This window comes from Anopheles merus, chromosome 2R, assembly GCF_017562075.2.
Source record: "Anopheles merus strain MAF chromosome 2R, AmerM5.1, whole genome shotgun sequence".
NCBI classification, from domain to species: Eukaryota; Metazoa; Arthropoda; class Insecta; order Diptera; family Culicidae; genus Anopheles; species Anopheles merus.
Window position 1 is genome coordinate 24466304 of NC_054082.1, and position 11538 is coordinate 24477841.

Genomic DNA, 11538 nt, shown 5'->3' on the forward strand with positions numbered 1-11538 from the left:
GAGATTTTTTTTCTTTAAATATTTATGCTGTTTGTTTAATTTTCCGCGTAACTTTCCTTTCGAATTAATTTCCGATGTCATCCGGACTAGTTTGTGAAGTGATAGAACCTGTTGTTTCCACACTGTTCTAGAAAGGGCTGTTGCCTGACAGTTCTGCGCTGCGTTTATAGATGCCTGGTTCAGTATTTGTGTGGATTTGAAATGTGTCGAAGCATTGCCCTGAATCAAAATTGAATTGTACAAAAGGGTTAAACGGATTCATCAGTTTTAAAACCAATTCGGAGCAATTCTATCTTTTTCTATACCCGAAACTTGCTTATTGAACACTAAATATATAGATAATTTAGAGCGTACACAAAAAAAGAGAACATGTAGTTTCGTGTACCACCCAATACCAATGTTTTCGTTCGTCATTTATATGGTTTATTCGATACAGTATTTTAAATCCTCTTAATAATGCGCTATAGTTGTTAGGGTGAAAGTGTAGTATACATAAAAATCATCAACAGTATAAATAGAATACCAAATACAAACGTACGCTGAGCCAGCCAAGCCATGCCTGTGAAACATTTGTGACCATCCTATTTGTTCAGCGGGATAACCATATGATACGGATACTCTAGCAGATCCGCCGTGGAAGCACGCGATTTGGCGTCGTACCGTAGGCACCGTTTCAGAATGTCCAGCAGCATGGCCGGATAGTAGCTGGCCAGCGGTGGATACTCAATGACCGTGTTGGGACTCGTAATAACGTTCACCTTCGTCACGACGTTTTTGATGTGCGCGAACGGGGTCCGCTTGTAGAGCAACAGGTACAGGATGCAGCCCAACGACCAGATGTCGGACTTTTTCGACATTTTTATGCGCGGCTGCGAGTTGGCCGGGCTCATTTCGCTCGACGTGTCGATCAGTGCCTCCGGGCTGATGTAGTTGAATGTGCCGGCCTGGGAAAATTTCATAATACTGGTCGAATCGAACGAAATGCTGCTCGCAATGCCAAAGTCGATCAGTTTCAGCCGGCCGCGAATCATGAGAAAGTTGGCCGGTTTCAGATCGAGATGGATGACGCCTTCGCCGTGGATGTAGTGCACGCACTGCACCATCTGATACCAGATGCTCATCAGCGTGTACAGCGGAATGTCCGATGTGTACCCTTGCAGGATTCGATGCAAATCGCTCTCGCCCCGTTCCATCACCAGAAACAGTTGGCTTGCTTCAGGGATATGGGCACTGAAAAGGAAGAAAAAAAAAACATGTTCCCTTGTCAGTATCAATTTGTGAAATTCTGAATAATCTCAGGGAATTGTTACTCACTAATCGTAAAGAGCAATCACATTCTCGTTCGTCTGCAGCTTTGCAAGCATTTTCGTTTCGTTTAGATAGCCTTCGACCAGATTTGCATCTCCATTCAAATTGACGAGCTGTTGTGTAACAAATAAACGGAACAAATCAGGCGTTTAGTGATTGCACAAATATACCGGCTAACGGAAGCACATACCTTAACAGCACACTCCAATCCCGTCGCAACCTGTTTGGCAAGAAAGACGGAACTCGATCCACCAGATCCTAGCTTTTTCATCACCAGATATTCCTTCCCATTGATTACGATTGGCCGTTCCTTCGGTTGCTGTTGTTGTGCTTCGCCGGATTCAACCATCCTTTCGACCGTTGCCGGTGCGGCTACAGCCGGTACATTCGGTGCAGCAACCTTATCAGGCGCGTCCAACCCACCAAAGAGCTGATTCGTCGATCGCTTGGCCATATTTTGCTGCTCCTTGATGGGTGACAAATGTTTCGATCCCTTCGCCCCGTCCGGTGTGTTGACCACCGAGTAGTTCAGACTATCGTCGGGTAGAAAGCTAACCGGTGGCCGTGACATTACCACCGGTGTCGCGAACAGAACCTTCTGCGACTTGAACTCATTTTCGATCGTGTTGCGTGATTTGCGCACCGTGGTCGAGGTAAACATCTTTGAGCCAGTTTCCCGCAGCTGCCCGAGCGGAAACTTGTCGCGTGGAGTCACGAACTGATGACGATTCTTTTCCACTTCCATCCGTTCAGGTGCTGTCTCCGGTGGTGTTGGGCTTTGCACGCCGACTGGAACGGGTCTGTTGGTTGGTCTGCGTAAAGATCCCGCAAGCTCGCCGATCGTGTCGACTGTTGCGCTTGCACCATACCCAGAATCATGGCTGCGCGTGGACTTGGTCGGTGACGAATCGTTGATCAGCTTGGGATCGAGCTGGCTACGTTCAACCAGTGGGGCACGCTTGACCGTTTTCGGATCGCCTTCCGGCGCAGCGTACGCGGCAGGAAGCTTATCTTCCAGCTTAATGCGTGACCTCGGCACGGCATCCGTCACCGTTCGGAGGGTTGTTTTGGCAGGTATCTTCTTGTCCACACTGTCATCCTCCTCGATGCACTTCGACGGCGTCAGTAGGAATGAATCATTCAGGATCGCACAATTTAAGCTGAAAGAGTAAATTGGTCAGAGAAGCATGTTTGTTTGTTTGTCAACTTCCGCTTCGTGTTCGCTTACTTTCCATCCCCGTCGGAATCGGAATCCGATTCAAGAGGGGGCAACTCGGACACTCGCTTCGGTTGAAAGCTGAAACACAAAGAAAAACATTAACAACCGGGTACCGGGCCAGACAGCACACTTTGCTTGCGAATGCGGGATTTACCTTCTCGTCGAGCGAAAGCACCGTGGCGATGTTTCTTCGCAAGATTCCTTCTCCCTGTACCAATTCATAAGGAAAGCAAAGTTATAAACGTTTCCAACAATGGTTAGATGGTCATCGCACTACGCAAACCTGCTTTGATCGTACATTGTTATATTTACGGCGTGTTGCTGCAGCCCTTCCGCTGCATGTTTTTGGCTTTCCAGTGTGAACGACGATGTTGCCAGTGCAACTGCAGGTGCTTTAGTTTCCGTCTGCGGCATGCCTAGCGATTCGTTCCATCGATTTCGGATATATTGTAAATGATAAATTTCTTTGCCGTCTTGAACACCACTTGCTGCAGAAGTCCGCTAAAAGCTGTTATTATTTTGTAAAATTCAAGTGACACAAGGCTTTGACAGACAGTTGAGGCTTTTGAAAAAGCAACATGGCTGCCGAGGTGGCCAAGGTGAAGAGTGCTGCGGTGATGAACATTCAAATTTGCAGACTCCAATTTCAGAGTGCGACGTAGGTATGTCGAGGAGTTTGTGAGAATGGAGTTCCAAAATCTAATCGTGTGATTTAATTAACTTCACATTCAATAGCTTTGCCCTTCTTTTGCGGTAGCATGAGGCCCACAATCAAAATCAAACAAACCAAACGGGAAGTTTTTAACGGTTTTCTTCGTTAAATTCGAAAATTCTTCGTTCAATCGAAAGTAAACAAAACAACCCTTTCGAAGCAGCCCTGCAGTTGTAGGATTTGTTTCACGCGCTAACGATGGCTGCGAATAATTTGCGCCAGTTTTATACGGAATTTATTTTATTGTACAAAAGTTTTCCCTGCCTGTGGGACATTACCTCGAAGGCGTACATCGATCGGGCGGAAAAGCAGAAAGCGTACGACCAGTTGGTACAAAAGTATAAAGAAATCGACAAGAATGCGACACGCCATACGGTTACAAAGAAGATCAACACTCTGCGAACGTGCTACCGCCGGGAGCTAGGAAAGATTAGCAAATCCATTCGATCCGGTGCCAGCGAGGAGAATGTGTACCAACCGACGTTATGGTACTTCGATTTGTTCACCTTTCTGGACGAAGGCAAAGGTCAGGATGGGGAATTGCCATACGATGGCTGTGATACAAGTGCTGCGGCACAGGATTCAGCTGTGGAAGAGATTGTAGAGCATATAGAAATAGAGGTGAGTGGACTGGCTTTTGTATGATCTGAAGGTGGAACATAACTTTGGCCGTTTTCTTTCCCATGCAGTATATTGACGATGAAACACACCAGAATAGTAACGATTATGATTCGACTGGGGAGGAGGAACGGCTCCTTTCACCGTGCAGTATGGGCTCCATCAACGTAGCTGAGCCGTCCGCTGGGAAAAGAAAATACTCTTTCATTGAACAGAGAGTAGATACACGAGCCAGCTATGGCAGTGCTAGCAATAATGTACCATTTACTTCAATGCGGGAAGATGCATTTGATATTTTTGGCAAACACGTTGCGTACAAACTGCGTTCCCTGAGCAAGGAGCAGAATATTCTGGCGCAAAAGCTCATTAACGACGTGCTGTTTGAGGGTGAAATGGAAACACTGAACCGACATTGTAAAATATCCATTCCAAACGATCGTCGACATAGGGTAGCGTGCACGAAACACGAAATTTAAGAGGTTTTTCAATGTTTTTGAAAAGAACAAGTAATATTTTGTGGAAAAAGCGAGAAAAGACTTTACAATTCAAACGTGTATTCATTTATTTATTAATAAAAATAATTGTAAGCTGCCCAAGTATCTTCTTCTTCTGGAAGAAATGCGAAGCTCTAAAACGTTACTATATAAACTCAATTTTAAGTTCGGCTCTAAGACTTAGAGACTTAAGACACATTACTGGTACATTGGATGGATAATAACTTAAGTATATAAAACACTGACTGACATGCGCGTGCTTTAAAGTGCAATTAAAGATGAAGAGAAAAAAAAAACGATTCAGTGTGATGCATCGAAGGGTTTGCTTTACAGTTTAGCTAAGTCTTCAAAAAGTCTTTGGTAAACTAAAGTAAAAAATGCGAGTTCGAGAAATAGTTTAAATAAAATAGAGAAGCATAGTATCCGTAAGTATGAATCTGGTATATACGAAAAAAAGCACATATTACATCATTTCTCGATGTTGAGCTTCCCTGCGTGCGCTTTGACTAACTTGCTTATAAACTTTTCGTAACACTCTGTCTCGCACAAACGGTTACTATATTCCCGCACGATAGCTTCCAGCACTTCCGTGCGATTAGCGGCAGTGCTTTCGTCCAACCGTTTGGCCAATTCCATGTCCATGTCTCTATGCTTCGCCAACTCTTCGACTGCCTCATCGCTCAAATCCGCCTTCTTCATGAGCTCCTCACACTTTTCGATGAGTTCGAGGTACTTGATAGCCTTGGGTTTCGGTCTCTTTCCCACGGGACGTTGCTTGGAGCCGGAAGGTTGTGATTCATCCTCATCGGGATAGGTTAGTCTGCGGAAGACACTGCGTGCTGTTTCGTTTTTTAGAAAATCTTTTACACGATCCGATGAATTGATGATCAGTTCCAGTTCTTCCTTGCTGAGTTTATCGCAGCCACAGCTACATTTAAAGCACTGTAAATACGACGAAACATAGCCTCATTCATTGGACCCTTCGAACATCGATGAAATATACTAACATTCATGGTTTCCGATAATGGGTATTTACGAAACTCTTCTAAATGGTGTGTAGGTCGCAAAATCTTTGATCATCCAGTCACGCTGCAATGGTTATTGTGTAGAAGAGAAACAAGTTTAAATTGTTGCATACCATGTCATTAACATTTATAAAACGAACACACCATGTGCAGGCGTACATGGACATATGAGACTGCAATAAAAATAGTACGAATCAATCTAACTCTCTCTTATCTACTGTTCTTATCTATGTTCAATAATTGTATAATTCTTATCGATAGTTCAGGAATGTGTTTTACACTATTCCGTACATATACCACATTATGTAGAAGATTCACCAAATTTAACCTTTTAACACTGCACACACGAATACCGTACACCAGGAAATCCGTAATATGAGTAAAATTCAAGGAACTACTTAAAAAAGCCACCAGACAATACGTGCATTTTCATCTAAACAATAATATTCACACGCCGGGCTTACAGGGGCAGATGTTTTTTACCTTTCGTTCATCACCACTCGATCATCCGTGTTTGACTGCGAATGTCAAAGCACACTCTGTCACCCCGTCTGTACATACCTTGTGCTTTTGGTAACAAATCTTGTTTTGATGCCATTTTTTCTCTTGCCTTGTTTGTTGCTGTTTTCGTCACAACATTAGTGAGTGTGGTGCGTGTAGAAGAATAATAAAAAACAGCACCCGTGCGTGCAAAAGTGACCAAGTTAAGGGAAGTGAACTGCACAGAACCCGCTAAGCATGGCGTCCATTGAGCCCTTGCAAAATAAAACGTGGGATCTGTCGCTGTACGAACTGCACCGTACACCGCAGGAAGCCATTACGGACAATACGGAGATTGCGGTGTCACCGCGCAGCCTGCACAGCGAGCTGATGTGCCCGATCTGTCTGGATATGCTGAAGAAAACGATGACGACCAAGGAGTGCCTGCATCGGTTCTGCTCCGACTGCATCATTACGGCGCTGCGGTCCGGCAACAAGGAGTGCCCGACCTGTCGCAAGAAGCTCGTCTCGAAGCGTTCCCTGCGGCCGGATCCTAACTTTGATCTGCTCATTTCGAAGATCTACCCCAGCCGGGATGAGTACGAAGCGCACCAGGAGCGTGTGCTGGCCAAGTTCAACCAGAGCCATTCGCAGCAAGCGCTGGTACACTCGATAAACGAAGGTATCAAGCTCCAGTCACAGAACCGACCGAACCGGAAGCAAAAGGGAGAAAACGATGGATTGGCACCCGCCAATCCAACCTCATCGTCCAATGCAGCTCCGGTCCCAGCATCGGCAGCTGCCCCAGCAGCGACAGCGAACGGTACCGGCGAGCCGGGCAAAGATAATCAGGTTGCGGGAGGTAATGCCGCCCCAGCTGGAACAGGTACGGGCAGCACTGGATCTGCGACAACCGGTAGTGGCGGAGGCGGTGGTGGAGGTGGAGGTGGAAGCGGGGGTTCAACAGCCGGTGGAGATCAGATGCGCCAGTCGTCGAATCCACCATCGGTGCGGAGCACCCCGTCGCCGGTCCCGTCCAACATAAGCTCCGCCAGCAAGGCCAAGCGTGCCCGATCGGTGCTGACCTCGGAGCGGTCGGAAGAGTCGGAAAGCAACAGCGAGATGGATATGCGGACGGAAGAAAACGACTCGAATCTCGATACCGAGGGTGAGGGCAACTCCGAGCATGGCAGCGACGAGATCGAGCTTGTCTTCAAGCCGCACCCGACGGAAATGGCCGGTGATAATCCGCTGCTGAAAGCGTTGAAGGAAAATTCGATCCGATACATTAAAACTACATCGAATGCCACTAGTAAGTGATTACTTGTATTAACTTTATAATCCGTGACACACACACATACCGACCTTTTCACTTTAACACTCTTCTTTTGCTTACAGTTGATCATCTCAGCAAGTATCTGGCGATGCGCCTTACCCTGGACCTCGACCCAGCCCTGCCAGAAACGTACCGGTTACTCAACTTTTGCATCTACATCGCGCAGCAGCCGAACCAGCTGGTCGTGCTTAGCGGCAATCAGACGCTGCAGCAAGTGAATGAAAAGTTTTGGAAGGTAGTGGTACATATGCATATAGCGAGCGCAACATTTCCTACCAACCGAAACGGTCAGCTAACCGGAATATCGCTTTCCTTTCTCTCTCTCTCCCTCCCCTTCTACCACAGGTCAACAAGCCGCTGGAGATGTACTACTCCTGGAAGAAATCCTAGAACAACCGCACATGAAGGTGGTAGCAGTAAATACTGCTATTTGCAGATGACCATTCTACGCTAGCTATTAATCAGATCGAACCTTATTATTGTGGGATAGTGTTAAGGTAATGAGTAAATAAACAATGAGTAGTTTGCACAAGTACGGCACTTTGCGTCCTGTCGTGCCTTACCCCGGTGGCCCATTTCCACGAAAGAACCGAAAGGAGGCGCATGCGTGAGCTTAATTGTGGCACTTGGCACGATTTTCCCACCCGTTTGCAATTTTTGCACGATCAATCAACGATGCAACCGATTATAAAATGCTGTAAATACTTAGAAAGAAACAAATTGCTCCGAAGCGAAATGTGCAGCGATGTACCCGGCATACCCGTTGCGGTGCAAAATGCAAAAAAAAGAAGATGAAGCCGACAACAACAAAAAAGTCCATACACCCGCGTGAGAAAACTCTTTCTCTCATTAAATTTTCCTTATATTCAAACGCACACGACGAGCGGCGGATGGTGCAGCAAGCATTCGAGCATACGCGGGCGGCCTTTTTGCCCCTTTTGTCTCTTTAGACCTTAACTTTGAACCAGTTTTCGTTTCTAGCTGCAAATAGTAATAAGTTTGGCTTTCTCCTCGTTGCCGTTTATGCGAGAAAAAGGTGGCTTTTTGCTTTTTTTTCCTCCCTTCTTTCTACTTGCAAAATCTCCCTACTGCTATGCATTATTCAGTAGCAGCAGCAGCAGCAGCAGCTCGCGGGGTGCATTATGCATGCTGCACGGTACGAATGCATACGAATGCATCCCGGATTGACGTTACCGTGCTGCTGGCGTGCGGGAACGAAGCTGCCATTTGTGTTGGGAGGGGGAGGGTGGGTGACCTAATGGTAAGCGGATGAAGAAGAGGTGTCGTTGACTTGCCGGCGACATTGACTGATATATTTTGACTTTCATTGGCGGTACCATTCGGGGACAAGGTTGGTTGGGGCTAGATAAAGTGGGTTGCGTGTTCTTTTTTTGTATTTGACCAGATCCGGTGAAAAATAAACAGTTAAACGTTGGATACAAATTTAAATGAATTATCACACAATACGGTGCCGGCTGCTTTGATACAAACTACAAGATCAAGGACCAAACGCAAACACGAATCCGTCGCTTGATCTTAATTAAGCCGTAAATCAACAACTGCCTCTTCGTACAAAACTACCTACAGAACGTACAGAAATAATGAGCCATTAAAATGGCCACACGACGTACGCGTATGCCAAAATGGCACATAAAAATTCGCAAACCCGCGCCCGCAAACGACCCAAAAAATGCTGTTCCTCATTGTCAGAATGATCCCACCATTCCACACCACCCGACCATTCAGAACCTCATTTGCAAACCCCCCTCCTCCTCACGCGCACGTGATTGTAATGACGCTCGGGACGCATCGAATTGCAATTAACGCGCGTTGGAAGGGGAGCGGTCAAACCACCCTTAAAAGGATGGAACATTGTTGTGACCTAGGTGTACGGGAAGAGAAAAGGGAGGAATGCCGCAGCCCTGCCTGCCTGTCTGACCTCGCTAATCAACCGGGGCAAGAAGTTCTCGTGACGCTCGCTCTCTCCACGTTCGCTTTTTCTACTTATTTCTATTTTAGTGCGCCGAATCGATCGATGATCGTTGGAATATTTATGTCCTCAGACTTTTACCACAGATGACCACGTCGGGTGCACATCATTCCATATAATCGCACGCGCGCGCATATGTGTGTGTGTGTGTGTCTGGCAGAAAGGTAAAGTCATTCCATATTTCAAACCCCATTTGACCTTTTGCTGGCGTACACGCGCACTGTACATGCGGCCACACGATCGTGCGCGAGCATAGAAGATGAACGAGGATCGAAGTGTCGGTCATATCGATCAATCTTTGTGCGGTGGAAAGGGAGCCCACGGCGGAGGAGAACCGCGAGTAGGCAGAAGAAAGCACACACACACACATACACACATATATACAAGCGCGCGCGGCAATCCAAACAACCGATCAGTTAAGGGTTGCAAAGCGTACCAACATCAGCATACGGCAAGCAGAATCGCACACGATCGATGAGGATCGTCACCCGATAGGGGTAAATCCAACCAGAGGAAGGCAAGGGGAGTAGATAGAAGGTATGGCAAGAAGTTCCATCTTCAGCACGCTGCTTCGCCTTGTTTCATTGATCCAACGTACAGACGGGAGGGAGTCGTTTGGCGCTCCCAAGTGGTGGCGAGAAAGTTTTGCCTAACCGTGTGTCGAGTGTCCGGCGTGTTCTCGTCCGTGTTCGACAGCTTCGTCGAATCATCGCTTCTTCACTTTTGCAACTTGTTTCGGAATGGAATGGTAAGCCTTCGTTTGCCTTTCTCACTCACTCTCTTTCTCTCTCTCTCTCTGTGCTTCGCTCTTCCCGCGCTCTAAGCCCTATTCTTGGCGACTGTTTCGTGTCCAGCGCCCGGGAAAGACACTGCCATGCCGGGAATCGCTATGAGAGGATCGGGGGCTAAAAGTCGTACCTCTTGGGAAACGAAAAATTCCTCCACCACCTAACCTCCCTAACCCCGATACCCACTACCCCCATCGCAATCGGATAATCCTCGCAAATCATCCCAAAACGCCATTCTTGGAAGCGCTGACCGCATTTCGTGATCGCTTGCGCTGCACCTAAATGCTCATACATCGGTGCCAAAGGGGGAAGAGGAGGGGAAGCTCAATCTATCCCCCCCCCCCCGGTACGGCAGCGGCTATCTAAGCCATTGGCAGCACCCAACCACTTGGTGCCCACTCGGTACTTGTCCTAGTTTTGTGGGCTTCTCCAACCATCCCAAGCCGCAGGAAAGTATTACAATGGGACGTCTTGTCCGACTGCGGGGACAGTGGGGTGGCCAGGTGTGGGGGAACGTGCGGGGAGGGTTGCACTCTCAAGATGCTGGGCGGTGGTGGTGTATGAAAAATGCAGAAGCGCCATCGTGCTGTTCGAACAGCGTGCTGGTTTGTGCATCGCGCTGCGCGGGGGCTACTTTTGGTTTGTGTGTGAGTTTTTCTATCCCTGTTCTTCGAACCACCCCACTCCCCCACCTCCTCCTCTCCCAATGCCCTCTCCGTGTCATCCCATGCCCTGTGTGCGTGTGTGTGGGCCTACGCGCTTGGGATGATGCATTTTGTTTTCGGGATGCGTTTACTTTCCTTCTCACACACCCCCTGGGCGCTCTACCGACCCCACCGTGGCTAACCCACACCCCTCCCGTGGCGAGCAGTTGGCAGCAGTGTACGCGTTAGAAGGGATCGTTTGTCTTGCGTGGTGTGATCGTTTGCTTTTCTGGGATGCTTTTATGCCACCCTTGCATGCCCCCCCCATCCACAGTGGGTGCAAACAGAACGACCGAACCGGGTGAAGCGCAGCGCAGCGGAATCAGAGAGAAAGAAAAGCGAAACATAAAATTGGCCGACAGTCGACGAACGGGCGGAGCGGAGCAGCAGGGCGATGAGAACAGTGCAAAGCGCGCTAGAAATATATATGTATGTACATGTGAAGATCGCGGGCGCGCGCGTTTTTTTTTTTTACGCAGAGGAAGATGATGGCTGGTACTCACCTGCGCCACGGTCATAAACGACCGACAGCGATGATGATGGTGATGATGATGGTGATGATGTACGCGCCCATCACATGCGCCCAGGCTCGTTCGGTTGGGCTCTCACATTTCATTCCCCGAATGGACGGGCGGTGAGCCACCTGCAAGAGTCAGCCTTGGCCCTGGGAAAGAGTTGCGTGCCTGCCATGTCCATTCGCTGCTGGTGGGGCTTTGGAGCTGAGTGGCTTACGCTTCTCACTATGGGAAAGATGCTGCTCAGTGGAAGGTAATATGATGTTTCAATTTTAGTATTATTCTTAGGTACAGGTTTGGAAAAGATCAAAGCGTTGTGTTGAGTTATATCCCAATATATACGAGAAGA

At 47.7% G+C, this 11538-nt stretch overlaps 4 protein-coding genes across 11 annotated transcripts; 2 read left to right on the forward strand and 2 right to left on the reverse strand.

Moving 5' to 3' along the window:
* Positions 1-391: 391 nt before the first annotated feature.
* Positions 392-2951, reverse strand: LOC121588001 (serine/threonine-protein kinase mph1). The gene is made up of 6 exons (XM_041905450.1): positions 2826-2951; positions 2682-2735; positions 2537-2605; positions 1499-2468; positions 1315-1421; positions 392-1230 (listed from the first exon to the last, which is right to left on the reverse strand). The coding sequence occupies exons 1-6, from the start codon at positions 2939-2941 to the stop codon at positions 582-584; spliced, it is 1965 nt and encodes a 654-aa protein (XP_041761384.1). The 5' UTR covers positions 2942-2951; the 3' UTR covers positions 392-581.
* A 102-nt stretch (positions 2952-3053) lies between these two features.
* On the forward strand, positions 3054-4696 carry LOC121588005. Of its 2 annotated transcripts, none has more exons than XM_041905456.1 (3): positions 3054-3189; positions 3263-3860; positions 3929-4696. In XM_041905456.1, exons 2-3 carry the CDS (start codon positions 3438-3440, stop codon positions 4331-4333), a joined length of 828 nt encoding a protein of 275 aa, XP_041761390.1. In that variant the 5' UTR covers positions 3054-3189; positions 3263-3437; the 3' UTR covers positions 4334-4696. The 2 variants fall into 2 exon arrangements, with proteins under 2 accessions (XP_041761390.1, XP_041761391.1); XM_041905457.1 differs by having other exon boundaries at positions 3054-3185.
* On the reverse strand, positions 4447-11198 carry LOC121588006. 6 transcript variants are annotated; one of them, XM_041905461.1, is made up of 4 exons: positions 5668-5853; positions 5521-5549; positions 5359-5440; positions 4447-5293 (listed from the first exon to the last, which is right to left on the reverse strand). In XM_041905461.1, the coding sequence occupies exons 3-4, from the start codon at positions 5362-5364 to the stop codon at positions 4820-4822; spliced, it is 480 nt and encodes a 159-aa protein (XP_041761395.1). In that variant the 5' UTR covers positions 5365-5440; positions 5521-5549; positions 5668-5853; the 3' UTR covers positions 4447-4819. The 6 variants fall into 6 exon arrangements, with proteins under 6 accessions (XP_041761395.1, XP_041761398.1, XP_041761397.1 ...); XM_041905464.1 differs by lacking the exons at positions 5521-5549; positions 5668-5853 and adding an exon at positions 11178-11198; XM_041905463.1 differs by lacking the exons at positions 5521-5549; positions 5668-5853 and adding an exon at positions 5860-5914.
* On the forward strand, positions 5946-7727 carry LOC121588002 (E3 ubiquitin-protein ligase RING1). 2 transcript variants are annotated; one of them, XM_041905451.1, is made up of 3 exons: positions 5946-7168; positions 7255-7430; positions 7538-7727. In XM_041905451.1, exons 1-3 carry the CDS (start codon positions 6115-6117, stop codon positions 7580-7582), a joined length of 1275 nt encoding a protein of 424 aa, XP_041761385.1. In that variant the 5' UTR covers positions 5946-6114; the 3' UTR covers positions 7583-7727. The 2 variants fall into 2 exon arrangements, with proteins under 2 accessions (XP_041761385.1, XP_041761386.1); XM_041905452.1 differs by having other exon boundaries at positions 7255-7427.
* Positions 11199-11538: the final 340 nt, after the last annotated feature.